The following is a 16,057-nucleotide window of genomic DNA, read 5'->3' as shown; positions in this document are numbered from 1 at the left end:
AACACTTCATTAAATATTCACTGTTTCACCTCCTCAACACAGCAAAAAACAATACCTCTAAGATTCACTGATTCACTTCCTCAACACAGTGAAAAAACAATACCTCTTTAACTATAAACGACCCTATTCTAAAGGATTTAGCTTACCTGAGCAAACCCTTGTTAACCTATAACAAGGCGGTAACCATAAGCTAAACTTTAACCTACCCGAGCAGACCCTTGTCAAACCCAACAAGGCGGTAACCATAGGCTAAAACTATCCTATTCTACAAGATCGCCTACCTGAGCAGTCCCTTGTTAAACTTAACAAGGCGGTAACCATAGGCTAATCTTCATCTGTGCACATGCTATTTACTGTATCCTTCAAGGCCCACTTACAAGTAAAACACAGATCACTAATAATCCTTATAAATCCTCTGTGTGCATGCTTTTTGCGTAATCATCCATCAAGGCCCTCTTGACACACAAAAACACAGATAAATCAACTGATATCCTTATCAGTAAATACAAATCCTCTGTATGCATGCTCTTGCTTATTATTCATCTAGGCCCTCTTAATAAAGCAAACACAGATTCTTGCGTATACGTACAACAAAACCTTAGCGCCAAATCAGCAACACCAGTGTCCATACAATCCACACAGGATCATATAAGCACTGGCAAATACTACTGGGAGCTCCCCCGCGCTATTACAAACTACTTGATATCTACAAGGCCTTCTTATTAGAAATCAAACTGCATGCAATCATTTCTGGAATCAAAGACCCCTTTTTCAATTTTGTTTTAGTTCTTTTAAATTTGAAGAAGCTTTTCTTACCACTTCCGGGCAGCTGGTGACCAACACATACTTTACACAAAAGCAAAAATGCTCACCTCAAAGTACAGTGGCCACTGTTGTTTGTGCCGGTCACCAGAGATGCCCTGTGTGGTTTCTTCAGCTCCTAACAAGTCCCGCTGGGGTGCCACTTGTTGTGGTTTCAATCTTTTTATGAAATCACTTCTCAGAGATCTTTGATGCCAGAAATGTTAGACTTTATTCACAAACAAAGCCGAGCAACCTCCTGCAGGGCGGTCCTGCAGGAGATGACTCCCCGCAGGAGATGACTTCCGAACATCGGTTAGCTTTTCACATATATACATACATCGCCTCCAAAAATGGTCATACATCCTATAGATAGGGTCTTGCACCATGTGACACACTTAAATAGAATCATCTGCTGCATCAGCATTTTGACCTTTCTGTAAGCCCCCCAAAAGTCAAACCAAAGACACACAGAGAGGAAATAATGGTGTACAAATATATAGCTGAATTACTTATTTCCTAAATAATAAAATCTCCAACATCGGCAGCACAACTTACGAGCAAAATGAGAAAGAAGCGGGTTTTTTTTCAAAACTGGTGATTTTCGCTTTTTTGCAGAATCTGTTAGTTGAGATCACGAAGAAGCCTCTCCATGTTTTAGATATCAATATTGGTATATTTAAAATCGTAAATTTTTAGGTTGAAATCGGCTTGTTTTGTGAGATTCTAGCTCGCAGTAGGGGCGTGTCATTGTCTGTGTGTATTTCCATACTGGATAAGCCAGCTTTTGTTTCTTTTGTTATTGCCCCCGCCCTCCAAGGGAACAGCGTGTTAGGACTGGGCGATATATTGATATATTTTTTAAATGGGATATGGAATTAGACCATATCGCATCGATATAGTTCAAAGTTGCGCTGTGATTCTTGCTGCAAGCTGCTGCGTGCTTTTGTAGCAGTCTGCGTCCAAACAGCCCAGTGTACAACGCGACAAATACTCACATTAAATGTTTACGCAGAGGAACAGGACACTGCAGTTCTCAAAAGTTCATTATTTGCATGTGCTTTAAAGCCTTGCCGGTTAAACATGTCATTCGCTGCTGAAGCGCTGTTCTAATGCGCTTTTCTGAGCACAAACAGCCGACGCGCGCATGCACTAAAAGCCTGTCTAACAGCGCCTGGATACTGGACTAAGTTATCTTTCGAGTCTTTTTGAGCTAATACTGTCAAATACACTCAAGGTTTACATAAAGAAAGTTGGTTATGTCTAAACTGAAAGCAAACCGAGAAAATTGAGAGAAATCTGCGTGTCATATTATGCGTACATATTAGACGCGTTGCTTTTAAGTCTTAAAGAGACAGTAGCCCTAATAGTAACACGCTGCCGCTTGTCCTTAAAGGGATTGTTCGCCCAAAAATAAACATTTTGTCATTCTTTACTCACTCTAATGTTGTTCCAAACCTGTATTTATGTATTTATTGTGCTGAACACAAAAGAAGATATTTGGAAGAATGTGGGTAACCAGACAGTTGCTGGTCCCCATTGACTACCATAGGAAATAAATATAGAAGTCACTGGGGAACATCAACTGTTTGGTTACCCACATTCTTCCAAATAACTTCAACAGAAGAAAGAAACTTATTCAGGTTTAAAACAACTTGAGAGAGTAAATGATGACAATTAAACATTTGGGGAGAACTATCCATTTAATGTTAATAAAACAACATCACACACTGCTCTTGACTGAGAACTTTAATAGTAACTTTAATAAGAATCAATGTATAATTTATACAGTGAAGTCCATATTTGGCTCTCACTTTATGTAATAACAGGCTTTATGTAACTACAACAAAACATTTTTTTTTTTTTAAATCAAATTCAGGGAATTGTTTCATATATTAACAAATAACTGATTGTTGTTGTTTTTCTACATTTGTTTCCAGTGTCTTTTAATTTTGGTATTTCTTTGAGTAAGCGTTCAATCAAAAATAATTTTCTTTCTTGTTCTCGAACATATAAAACACAAATCTTGTGGCATTCACAGCAACACTAGTTCATTAGTTAAGTAACTACACATTTACTTTATGTGAACCAAACAAATCGTTGCTCACTGTGACACAGAACAATGCTTTCTTTGGAAATATATATTTTTATTGATTTTACACAAACAATAAACAAACAAGCCCAGCTATTTACTCACTTTGAGTAAAAAATATCGGTATATATATATCATATATCGATTATTCAGCCTAAATATATCGGGATAAGACTTTTGGTCCATATCGCCCAGCCCTACAGCGTGGCTACTTATTATGCAGCGCTCTAGCGGCTCTATCTGATATCAAAAGAGTTGCCTATACAGTTTTATCGGTAGATGCTAAGAGACATTTATTTATATATTACCTGTTTGCAAACTTTTTTTTTTCTTTGATGGCACATTTTCCTGCCCTTTTTGCTCCCCCATGTGCTTTACAGGGGGTATGGCTTATCTAAATGAGATGTAAATGAGCCCTATTGTCACTCCCAGCAGCAGAGAGGTGAGAACTGCTCAATCTTTAGAGGCAGATTTCTCCACTTTTAATTTTTTTGAGTGCCTACCTTCAAATGGCCACAACTTCTCCAAATATTATCAGATTTCCATGTGTTACACATCGTTGGAAAGCTTGGAGACTACACTTTCAGAATCGGTGAATAACTCAAAATGACCCAGAACCGACATGTGTCCTTACTTTCCGTGACCGGTCACATATTCAAACGCACATAACTATTAAATTAATTCTTGATGCGCACGTGAGCGCCATCAGCGTTTATCACTGGTTCGCATTTAAAGTCTGTGTAGAGAGAACGGTTAGCGGCCCCTAATTTAATAACAAATTATTCTTTCGACGGAAGTTAATCAATCAAAACTAACTTTAGCTGGAAAATAACATTATTCAAGAACCGCTATAAAGCCAAAACAATCTGTTCCCTTAAATTATACGTTTATCTCTGTAAAGCAGCTTTGAAACAATCTACATTGTTAAAAGTGCTATATAAATGAAGATGACTTGACTTGATCTGTAGAAACCTTTTACTCACAAAATCACACATTGTCAGTGAAATTGTCATTTTATTTTGTTGTTATTGTAGTTATTGTACAGGTGTACGTCCTTATTGTGTATACATCTGTTTATGTAATAACAGGCTTTATGTAACTACAACAAAACATTTTTTTTTTTTTTTATCAAATTCAGGGAATTGTTTCATATATTAACAAATAACTGATTGTTGTTGTTTTTCTACATTTGTTTCCAGTGTCTTTTAATTTTGGTATTTCTTTGAGTAAGCGTTCAATCAAAAATAATTTTCTTTCTTGTTCTCGAACATATAAAACACAAATCTTGTGGCATTCACAGCAACACTAGTTCATTAGTTAAGTAACTACACATTTACTTTATGTGAACCAAACAAATCGTTGCTCACTGTGACACAGAACAATGCTTTCTTTGGAAATATATATTTTTATTGATTTTACACAAGCAATAAACAAACAAGCCCAGCTATTACCAACATACAAAACAGGGGGAAATTATTCACACACACAAATTGCACATCACATGTTACATCACATAACCTACATTATTGTTTACAACAAAACACATACATACATAAAAAAAAAAAAAGAAAAAAAAAAAAAGGAAATTTCAAAAGAATTTATGACACATGGACACATGGCACATGGTTTTTCCTCAATCCACTGGAACAAAACACAACGCCTTGCTAGAAGTAAGAGTTTACCCATTAACAACAGTTGCCCTGCAGATAGAGAGAGCTGCTCTAAATGTATATTCAGAAGGAACAAGACTGGTTCTGATTTAATTGTTTTGTGAAAAATTGAACTTAGCTCCTGAGAAATATTCCTCCAGTACCTGAGTATTAAGGGACACTGCCAAGTACAATGATAGTAGGTCCCTACTTCTTTCTTACACTTCCTACAGAGGGGAGAGATTTGAGGGTTGATCTTGTTTAGAAAATGAGGAGTGCGCTGCAATCTATGCAATATCCTGTACTGACTCTCTCTAAGTCTATTACACATAAACAGTTTCTTAACAGATTCAAATGCATCTGACCAGATATCAATATCAAGATCAATCTCCAAATCCTTTTCCCATGACTCCCTGCTTTTGTTAACATTGGCACAATTAAGAGAGTACAGTTTTCCATAAAAGAGTGAGATAAATTTTCTGTTATTGGAGGCAATTAAATTAAAAGTAAGGAGGAGGCCATCAATTGGACTCTCTATTGATTGGTCTGTTGAGAGTGCAAGATTGGACTGTACAAAATGTCTAACCTGAAGAAAACCAAAAAAGTGGTTGTGTGGTATTTGGTATTTATTTTGAAGTTGTGAAAATGACATAAAATTTCTGTTTTCAAATAAATTACCCACGAATCGTAGCCCCTTTGAGTACCAAGAATTGAAAATACTTTTCCCCACACCAGGAGGAAAAGCTTTATTTTGGGTTATAGGTTGTAATGCTAATGAAAAGCCTCTCTGACCAACATGTTTAGTGATATCACGCCAAGTCTTTAGAGTGTTAAGCATGAGAGAAGAAGCAGTCGAGCAGAAAAGCCTCTCTGACCAACATGTTTAGTGATATCACGCCAAGTCTTTAGAGTGTTAAGCATGAGAGAAGAAGCAGTCGAACAGCAAGAGAGAACTTCAGTGTGTGAGTGTTTACTTTTCTCATTCAATTTGAGCGCGGTTCTTTGTTGCTAGGAAACTTTGTATTGTTTAGTGTGTTTTACTCGGGCTAAACGCGAGCGCACGTGGCATTTGTTTGGGTCGTGACTTGAGTTTCGCTGCGGGGCGTGGTCATAAGCCAGTTAAGCATTTATAGCAGCTAGTCAGTAGAAGTAGTCAGAAGAAGCAGTCGAACAGCAAGAGAGAACTTCAGTGTGTGAGTGTTTACTTTTCTCATTCAATTTGAGCGCGGTTCTTTGTTGCTAGGAAACTTTGTATTGTTTAGTGTGTTTTACTCGGGCTAAACGCGAGCGCACGTGGCATTTGTTTGGGTCGTGACTTGAGTTTCGCTGCGGGGCGTGGTCATAAGCCAGTTAAGCATTTATAGCAGCTAGTCAGTAGAAGTAGTCAGAAGAAGCAGTCGAACAGCAAGAGAGAACTTCAGTGTGTGAGTGTTTACTTTTCTCATTCAATTTGAGCGCGGTTCTTTGTTGCTAGGAAACTTTGTATTGTTTAGTGTGTTTTACTCGGGCTAAACGCGAGCGCACGTGGCATTTGTTTGGGTCGTGACTTGAGTTTCGCTGCGGGGCGTGGTCATAAGCCAGTTAAGCATTTGTAGCAGCTAGTCAGTAGAAGTAGTCAGAAGAAGCAGTCGAACAGCAAGAGAGAACTTCAGTGTGTGAGTGTTTACTTTTCTCATTCAATTTGAGCGCGGTTCTTTGTTGCTAGGAAACTTTGTATTGTTTAGTGTGTTTTACTCGGGCTAAACGCGAGCGCACGTGGCATTTGTTTGGGTCGTGACTTGAGTTTCGCTGCGGGGCGTGGTCATAAGCCAGTTAAGCATTTATAGCAGCTAGTCAGTAGAAGTAGTCAGAAGAAGCAGTCGAACAGCAAGAGAGAACTTCAGTGTGTGAGTGTTTACTTTTCTCATTCAATTTGAGCGCGGTTCTTTGTTGCTAGGAAACTTTGTATTGTTTAGTGTGTTTTACTCGGGCTAAACGCGAGCGCACGTGGCATTTGTTTGGGTCGTGACTTGAGTTTCGCTGCGGGGAGTGGCCAGCTGTATTCAACAATCAGGTGTTAGGCGTGTATAAATAGGTTTAGTGCTCCGCGGCAGCGGTCGCGGCGGCGTGAAGCCCTCATCGTGTGAAGACCGAAGAGTGTAAAGACCAACGACTCTACCTGTGCGACTCCACCGAGCAAGGACACCGACAAGGCACTTAAGTATTACTTTCTCGCTGTTTGTTTTTATCATCTTGTTATTTTCTCTCTCTTCTACTCAACTTTCAACTGATCTTTCTGTTTGTGAGTTTTTACACCATGTGTTTTACAATCCCTACTATTACTAACATTCGTAAATCCAATGTCACACGACGGAGGCGGCACAATCCTAACAACCTTCGTACCCTTCCCATGTCTTCTAGTACTATCTTCTCTTTTCCTATTGGTCTCTGGAATTGCCAGTCCGCAGTTAACAAAGCTGATTTCATTACATCTATTTCTAGTCATTCAGGTCTCAGCCTTCTGGCCCTGACTGAGACCTGGATCAGACCTGAGGACACTGCCACACCGGCTGCCCTCTCCACTAACTTCACTTTCTCACACACCCCTCGTCTGACTGGAAGGGGTGGAGGTACCGGTCTGCTCATCTCAAACGATTGGAAATTTAATACTTTACCACCTCTGTGTAACAACAACTCATTTGAATCCCATTCTATTACCATCACTAGTCCTATTAAAATTCATTGTGCACTTATATATCGTCCCCCAGGTCAGCTTGGCAGTTTCTTAGAGGACCTTGATGTGCTACTTTCATCCTTCCCAGAGGATGGCACTCCTCTCATAGTTCTTGGAGACTTCAACATCCACCTTGAAAAACCTCAAGCTGCTGATTTCCACACTCTGCTTGCCTCATTCGATCTCAAACGAGTATCGACTGCTGCTACTCACAAATCAGGTAACAAATTGGACCTTATTTACACACGCTACTGCTCCACTGACCATGCTCTTGTCACTCCACTGCACACCTCAGATCACTTCCTCCTCACTCTCAACCTCAACCTGCCCCAGAACACAACATGCACTCCTCCACAGGTCACCTTTCGGCGTAACCTACGCTCACTCTCACCCTCTCGTCTATCCTCTTTGGTCTCGTCCACACTTCCTCCACCAGACCAGCTCTCAGCACTAGATACTAACAGTGCAACTGATACTCTTTTCTCCACTCTAACATCCTGCTTGGACAATTTCTGCCCCCTTTCCTCCAGGCCAGCCCGCGCCTCTCCCTCTGCCCCCTGGTTATCTGATGTTCTCCGTGAACATCGTGCTAAACTCAGGGGTGCAGAGAGGAAGTGGCGCAAATCCAAAGATCATACTGACCTTGGTCTTTATCAATCCCTCCTCTCTTCCTTCTCTGCTAACATATCTACTGCTAAAATGACTTACTATCACAACAAAATTAACAATTCTTCTGACTCTCGCATGCTTTTCAAAACCTTCTCCTCCCTTCTTAACCCTCCTCCTCCTCCTCCTTCATCAACCCAAACAGCTGATGATTTTGCCACATTCTTCATAAACAAAACTACCACCATCAGCGGCCAATTTACTAATCCACAAATTAACACACACAGTTTACCAGCTAACACACACATCCTACCCTCTTTCTCCTTGCTTTCAGAGACCGAAGTCTCCAAACTCCTCCTTTCCAATCGCCCTACTACCTGTCCGCTTGATCCTATTCCCACTAACCTACTTCAAGCTATTTCTACTTCTGTTATACCCACACTCACACACATCATAAACACATCTCTTCACACTGGCACATTTCCCACAGCTTTCAAGCAGGCTCGGGTAACCCCACTGCTTAAGAAACCCACTCTAAATCCAGCACATCTAGAGAATTACAGACCGGTATCCCTTCTTCCATTCGTCGCAAAAACACTTGAACGAGTTGTTTTCAACCAGATCTCCTCCTTTCTTACGCAGAACAACCTCTTGGACAACAATCAGTCTGGCTTCAAAAGGGGACACTCGACTGAGACTGCTCTGCTCTCAGTAATTGAAGCTCTGAGATTGGCAAGGGCAGCTTCCAAGTCCTCAGTTCTCATCCTGCTGGATCTGTCTGCTGCCTTTGACACAGTTAACCACCAGATCCTCCTGTCTATCCTAAAGATGAAGGGCATCTCGGGAACTGCACTCCAGTGGTTCAAGTCTTATCTCTCGGGTAGGTCCTTTAGGGTGTCGTGGAGGGGTGAGGTGTCTAAGACCCAACATCTAGCCACTGGTGTGCCTCAGGGCTCAGTGCTTGGACCACTTCTCTTCTCCATCTACATGACATCACTAGGATCTGTGATTCAAAAACATGGCTTTTCCTACCACTGCTACGCTGATGACACACAACTCTACCTCTCATTCCAGCCTGATGATCCGACGGTAGCCGCTCGCATCTCAGCCTGCCTGACAGACATTTCTGGCTGGATGAAGGACCACCACCTTCAACTAAACCTTGCGAAGACAGAGCTACTTGTAATCCCGGCTAACCCAGCACTTAATCACAACTTCACCATCCAGCTAGGCTCGTCATCCATAACTCCATCAAGATCAGCCAGGAACCTTGGAGTTGTAATTGATGACCAATTGAATTTCACAGACCACATCGCTAGCACTGCCCGGTCATGCAGATTTGCCTTGTACAACATCCGAAGGATCAGGCCCTTCCTATCAGAGCATGCTACACAACTCCTTGTTCAGGCGCTTGTTCTTTCCAGATTGGACTATTGTAATGCTCTCCTGGCTGGTCTCCCAGCTTGCACTGTCAAACCTCTGCAACTGATCCAGAATGCTGCAGCTAGAGTGGTCTTCAACGAGCCAAAGAGAGCACACGTCACTCCTCTCCTCACGAAATTGCACTGGTTGCCGGTTGCCGCTCGCATCAAATTCAAGACACTGACGTTTGCCTACAGAACAACCACTGGCACTGCTCCCCTGTACCTGAACTCATTAATTCAGACTTATGTGCCGTCCAGAAACTTACGCTCTGCAAGTGAGCGGCGTCTGGTGGTGCCATCTCATAGAGGCACGAAATCTCTCTCTCGGACCTTCAGCATGACTGTTCCCTGCTGGTGGAATGGTCTGCCTAACTCAGCCAGAGCTGCTGAGTCTGTAGCCATCTTTAAGAAACTGCTGAAGACGTATCTTTTTCGGCAGCACTTGAGCACTTGATCCAGTACTACTAACACTAACACTTTCTTTTCTGTACTACAAAAAAAAAAAAAAAAAAAAAAAAAAACTTTTTGTACTGTGAAGGGTTATAGCACTTACATACTGTTGTCCTACTGCTAGTTTAATTGCTTCTATTGTTTCTCATTTGTAAGTCGCTTTGGATAAAAGCGTCTGCTAAATGAATAAATGTAAATGTAAATGTAAATGCATGATGGGATTATTTTTAACCTCTGCCATGATTTCACCTTTGTTAATTGAAATAAGACTGATGGGGGAGAAAGGGGCACAGCACCAGGCATCCACCAGGGTTCCCTCCTGGTGGAGAAAATGATTGAGCCAGCCGGATATTATACGTGCATGACAGGCCCAGTTATAATACAAAAAATTGGGAAGGGCTTGACCCCCTCTGTTAATGGGTAATTGTAAAGTTTTCATCTTTAATCTAGGTCTCTTTCCGTGCCATATGAAATTTGAGAGAGCTCTTTCTATACCTAAAAATACCCTTCTAGTGATCCTTAGTGGTAGCATTTGCATTGGATATAATATTCTGGGAAGCACGTTCATCTTTATCAGGCTAATCCTGCCCATCCATGACAGAGGGAGATCGAACCATCTTTCAAGATCACATTTAACTGCTGTCAAAGTTGGCTTAAAATTCAATTTATACAATTCTTCAACCTTAGCTGATGCTCTGACACCCAGGTAAACAAAGCCAGCACTCGACCATCTAAATGGAAAATTAACAAGGGTTGTACGGACTCCAAAGTCACCCAGTGGCAGGGCCTCTGATTTGTCATAGTTAATTTTGTACCCTGAAATTTGACCAAATTGACCTATAATTGTTACCAAAACGGGTATAGAATTCTCTGGTTTGGTGATAAACAGTAATATGTCATCAGCATAAAGCGATATTTTGTATTCAATGTCTCCTAAAGTTACACCGGACAGTCCATTGTGATTCCTAATAGTCACAGCAAGTGGTTCGAGAGCAAGTGCAAATAAAAGCGGTGAGAGGGGACAACCCTGACGTGTACCTCTACTCAAGGGAAAAATATCAGACACAGAGCCATTTACCATAACCCGGGCGGCAGGAGACCTGTATAGAAGCTTAACCCACTGAATAAAATCCGAGCCCAGCCCAAATTTATCAAGAACATCAAAAAGGTACTCCCACTCCACCCGGTCAAACGCTTTTTCGGCGTCTAATGAGACAGCCAGGATCCTTTTCTTTGTACTATGTGAAAATTTTATTATGTTTAGGAGCCTTCGAACATTAGAGACAGAATATCTATTTTTAACAAATCCAGTCTGGTCTGGTCTAACTAGGACAGGTAGCATCTCCTCTAGCCTTCTAGCCAGGAGTTTTGATAATATTTTGCAATCAACACCAAGGAAACTTATTGGTCTATAAGACCTGCAGCAATCAGAAGGCTTATCTTTTTTAAAATCAGAGAGATGTGGGCCAGATTTAAAGTTGGTGGAAGCGTGCCTCTTTCAAACGATTCAGTAAACATGTTAGTCAGGGGTCCAACCACCAGCTTAATCATCTTTTTATAAAATTCAGGCCCGAATCCATCCGGACCCGGGGCTTTCCCACTCTGTAGTGATTTAATGGTCTCTGTAACTTCTTGTGCTGTGATTGGTCTACATAAGTCATTTCTACAATCTTCAGTTAAAGTGGGAAAATGTATTCCATCAAAAAATATTTTCCTCTGCTCTGAAGTGTTTTGGCATTCGGAGGAATATAGTTCTTGATAAAAATCCTTAAAAATTTTGCACATGGTTTTGGTTTCGAAATGCTCTGTGCCTTTACTATCCCTAAGCGATGGTATAACATGAGGCCCTGTCTGGCCCCTGGCTAGTCGAGCCAGGAGCCTCCCAGGTTTATTGCCAGATTCAAATAATCTATGCTTAGCAAAAAAGATGGCAGATTCTGCTTTTTGAGACAAAAGTTGGTCTAGGGCAGAGCGGGCTGCTTCTAATTTTTTAAGTATAGATAATGAGGCTGTGGTCTTGAGGTCTCTATCAAGAGCTATAATTTGTTGCTCAAGTTCTATTTGTTTTGCCAGTATACTTTTCCTCTTTGCAGCAGTATAGGAAATTATGGCTCCCCTCAGGAAGGCCTTGCCTGTTTCCCACAGAGTAGACGCAGAGATCTCAGGTGAATCATTTGTTGAAATGAAAAGGTCCCATTGTGATTTCAAATATGTTAAAAATGCAGGGTCACTTAAAAGAGAAGTATTTAAATGCCAGTGCCTAGATAGGGGGTTATAGTAAGGTGGCATGAGTTCTATAGAGACCGATGAATGGTCTGAGAGGGCACATGGATTAATAGAGCAGGTTATTGTCTTGTCCAGGGTTAATCTCGAGACAAAAAAAGAATCAATTCTTGAAAAAGAATGATGAGGGCGAGAGAAAAATGTGAAGTCTTTATCTTGTGGGTTAATTACCCTCCATGCATCAAATAAAACCAGATCTGAACAGAGCCCATTTGTAGCTTGGGCCATTTTGGTGGGGGGTAGAGTTTTAGGTGGGCTGTGGTCAATTTCTGGGGCCAAAACGCAGTTAAAATCTCCTCCAAGTATGACATATGGAGGGCAAATTGAGGAGATGTCAGCCAATAATTTAGAATAAAATGAGCTGTCAAATGTATTGGGAGCATAGACGCTTCCTATGAGAACACGTTCTCCATACAGACACCCAGTAACAGCAACATACCTTCCTTCAGTATCTTGTATGACTTTATCAAGCGTAAATGTAAGATTTTTATGGATAAGTATTGCTACTCCTCTACTCTTCGAGTTAAATGAAGAATAATAAATTTGACCGACCCAGTCCCGCTTTAATTTCAAGTGTTCCAGATCAGTGAGGTGGGTCTCTTGTAAGAGTGCCACTTGTACCTTATCTTTTTTGAGCATGGAGAGAATTTTCCGCCGCTTCACCACATGATTTATACCTTTGACATTTAGTGTAATCATTTTTGTGTTACTCATGACATGGACTTCTTATCGGGGAGCAAGTGAGAGTGATCCATTTAGGGTAGATAGAACATAATAATAATAATAAATAAAAATAAAATAAAAAATAAAAAACACACACACACATCGCAGTACACACTTATTGGACAGATACATTGTGCTGGGATAAACATGCCCATCCCTAACAGATGGGAGAACGTCAGAACTCTGAAAAAATTAAATAAACAAAAACAAAACGCTACCCAATGGGTAGTGTTGTAAGAGCACATGCTGCTGAAAGGAGTAATCGCTTCTGGAAAACAAAACAGTTTCCATATCTCACTCCCACCCCCACAACATAAAGTTAGCAAGCACATTATTATTCTGATCAGTCAGATCGGCAAAAAGCTCCTGTAGTTACAATATTATCAGTAACATCAAATCCCTCGTTTCTTAATAGAGGACGAAACATAGTTGAGCCAACTCGGCTCTGAACCCATTTAAATTCTCATGCAAACTGTTTTAGTTTGCTGTAGTAATAATTTTAGAATATATAGTCTTCTGTATATATATATTGCAACTTACTCAGTCCTTAGCGAACCAGCAGATGAGAATCACAGACCAGAGTCATCGTCTGACTCTATTCCAGCGTATTGAGAAAGTTTTCTGCAACTCTCTGTGTTTCAAATTTGTGCTCCGTACCGTTGTGGTTCACGGTGAGTGTAGCCGGGAATCGCATGCTGAAATGGATACCTTTGTCAATGAGGGCTTGACAGACGCTATTGAAGGCGCGACGTCTCTCTCGAACCGCGGTAGACAGGTCTTGGTGAATAAAGATCTTCTTGCCTTCTTACTCCAGGTTCGGCTTCGCCCTCAGTGCTGCCATTATCCTGGGTTTGTCTCTGAAGTTGTGAAGCTTAATAATCACCGGACGTGGACGCGCTCCCCGTGATCCCAAGCTGCGATGTGCCCGGTCGATCTTAATACGGCTTTTAGTACCGGGGCTACCCTCTAAGCCGAGTACAGTCGGGAGCCAAGATTCAAAGAACTGTATGGGACGTTTCCCCTCCGTGCCCTCTTCCAGATTGAGGATGCGGATATTGTCCCGCCTGCTCCGGTTCTCCATATCGTCCATGCTATCTGCCATTATCTTAATTTTCTTCTCTGCTTCGGCGACTCTTAGCTCCAGCCCCGCAACTGTGTCTTCCACATCCGAAACTCGCTGCTCCGCCGCGGTGATGCGTTTGGACTGGCTCTCCAAAGTTGAGGAGATTTTTTCTAGAGTCTCTGAGAATTTAGAGAGCTTTTCGTCCATGGCATTAGTAAAACTTTGCGTTACCTCGCGGATCAGAGTCGTGGTGTCCACAATAGGCAGAGGCCCATCGTCTTGTAATGGAGAGTCGCTAGCTGAGCTAGTATTAGTAGTTGAAGTATTTGTCAACTTCCGTGACTGAATTTTCGTCTGTTTCGACATGGTTAATCACCAGCAAAGTTCACTTGTTTGATGCCACTTATGTAGTTGCTATTTTAAGCTAAGAGGGGTGTAGTAAGTTGCAGGAAATCTAGTTAATTTTGTGTGGGAGCGGGAGCTCAGCGAAAACACGTCTTCAGCCAGTCATAGTCACGTGCCCCCCCCAGAACAATGCTTTCTAATATGATACAATAGATTACATGATTGTGTAAAACTCTTCCCTCACTGAGTACAGTGATACGGTTTCTCTCCAGTATGAACTCGCTCGTGTGATTTCAGAGATCCAGACCGAGCGAAACTCTTGTCACAATATGAGCACTTGTAAGGTTTTTCTCCAGTATGAATTCGTTGATGCCGTTTCAGTTTATCATCTCTAGTAAAGCTCTTCCCACAGTCAAAGCACATATAATCTCTCACTTCATTGTGTGTTTTCTGGTGCAGTTTAAAACTGTCCAGCCTTGAAAAACTCTTTCCACAGAGAGAACACACATAAGGCTTCTCGTCTGAATGAACTATCAGGTGTGATTTTAGACTTGATGATGAAATAAAATCTTTACCACACTGATCACAGTTAAATGGTTTTTCTCCAGAGTGAATGCGCAGATGAACACTGAGATGTGATGCTTGAGAAAAACTCTTTCCACACTGAGTGCATGTATACGGTTTCTCTCCAGTGTGAATTCTCATGTGTTGGTTAAGGTTTACTTTCTTTGTGAAACTCTTTCCACACTGAGTACACTGGTACGGCTTTTCTCCAGTATGAACCCGCTCGTGTGATTTCAGAGATCCAGAATCAGTAAAACTCTTTCCACACTGAGTACACTGGTACGGTTTCTCTCCAGTATGAACTCGCTGATGCACTTTCAGGTTTCCAGACCGAGTGAAACTCTTGTCACAATATGAGCACTTGTAAGGTTTTTCTCCAGTATGAATTCGTTGATGCAGTTTCAGTTGATCAGCTCTAGTAAAGCTCTTCCCACAGTCAAAGCACATATGATCTCTCACTTCATTATGTGTTTTCTGGTGCAGTTTAAAACTGTCCAGCCTTGAAAAACTCTTTCCACAGAGAGAACACACATGAGGCTTCTCGTCCGAATGAACTATCAGGTGTGATTTTAGACTTGATGATGAAATAAAATCTTTACCACACTGATCACAGTTAAAAGGCTTTTCTTCAGAGTGAATGCGCAGATGACGACTGAGACCTGATGCTTCAGAAAAACTCTTTCCACACTGAGTGCATGTATACGGTTTCTCTCCAGTGTGAATTCTCATGTGTCTGTTAAGGTCTCCTTTATGTGTGAAACTCTTTCCACACTGAGTGCAGGTGGGCAGCTTTTTGGCTTTTGTTCTTTGAATTGTAAAATTACGATGTTCCTCCTCTTCACTCAGTTCTTGTCTTTGCTCTTTCACTCTCACCTGGTCTAAAATACACAGAAATACAGTTAGAATCAGTTCAAGTGAACCCTTATTTAATAGCAGAAAGCAACAGAGATCAGATCTTTTACTTTTTGTTCTGTCATTCACTTGTTAATATAGTAAAAATATGTTTGACAACTGCTATATACAAGGTTATGATAATTTGTAGAGATGTTCCGATTCCGATACTAGTATGGGAAATGCCGCCGATACCAATACAAATTCTGGCATCGGTATCGGCGAGTACTTGTACCCATGTACCGATCCAATACCATTTTCATACGCTAGCTTTGCTTAACGCTGCAAATCGGAGATCAAGTCTTCTTCGTTGCTCTAAACAGTGGTTGCCCGCGGCAACACAGGAAGTTGTGCTGTGTCGCCACAAGCAACCACCGTTTAGAGCAGCGAAGAAGAAATGAAAATGCAAGCGCTAGCAGTATGTCCGCTGTTTGGCAATATAACCGACAAAAT

At 41.3% G+C, this 16,057-nt stretch overlaps 1 protein-coding gene across 1 annotated transcript; it reads right to left on the bottom strand.

Annotated features, from left to right (window-relative positions):
- Positions 1 to 14,375: 14,375 nt before the first annotated feature.
- On the bottom strand, positions 14,376 to 15,843 carry LOC306997537 (uncharacterized protein; the record flags this gene model as incomplete). The annotated part of the gene is made up of 2 exons (XM_079610842.1): positions 14,376 to 15,591; positions 15,840 to 15,843. 2 exons carry the CDS (start codon positions 15,841 to 15,843, stop codon positions 14,390 to 14,392), a joined length of 1,206 nt encoding a protein of 401 aa, XP_079466968.1. The 3' UTR covers positions 14,376 to 14,389.
- Positions 15,844 to 16,057: the final 214 nt, after the last annotated feature.

Source organism: Phoxinus phoxinus (assembly GCF_949152265.1).
Source record: "Phoxinus phoxinus genome assembly, chromosome: 4".
Lineage (NCBI taxonomy): Eukaryota > Metazoa > Chordata > Actinopteri > Cypriniformes > Leuciscidae > Phoxinus > Phoxinus phoxinus.
Note: the sequence above shows the minus strand (reverse complement) of the source record. Positions and strands in the feature narration are given on the sequence as shown.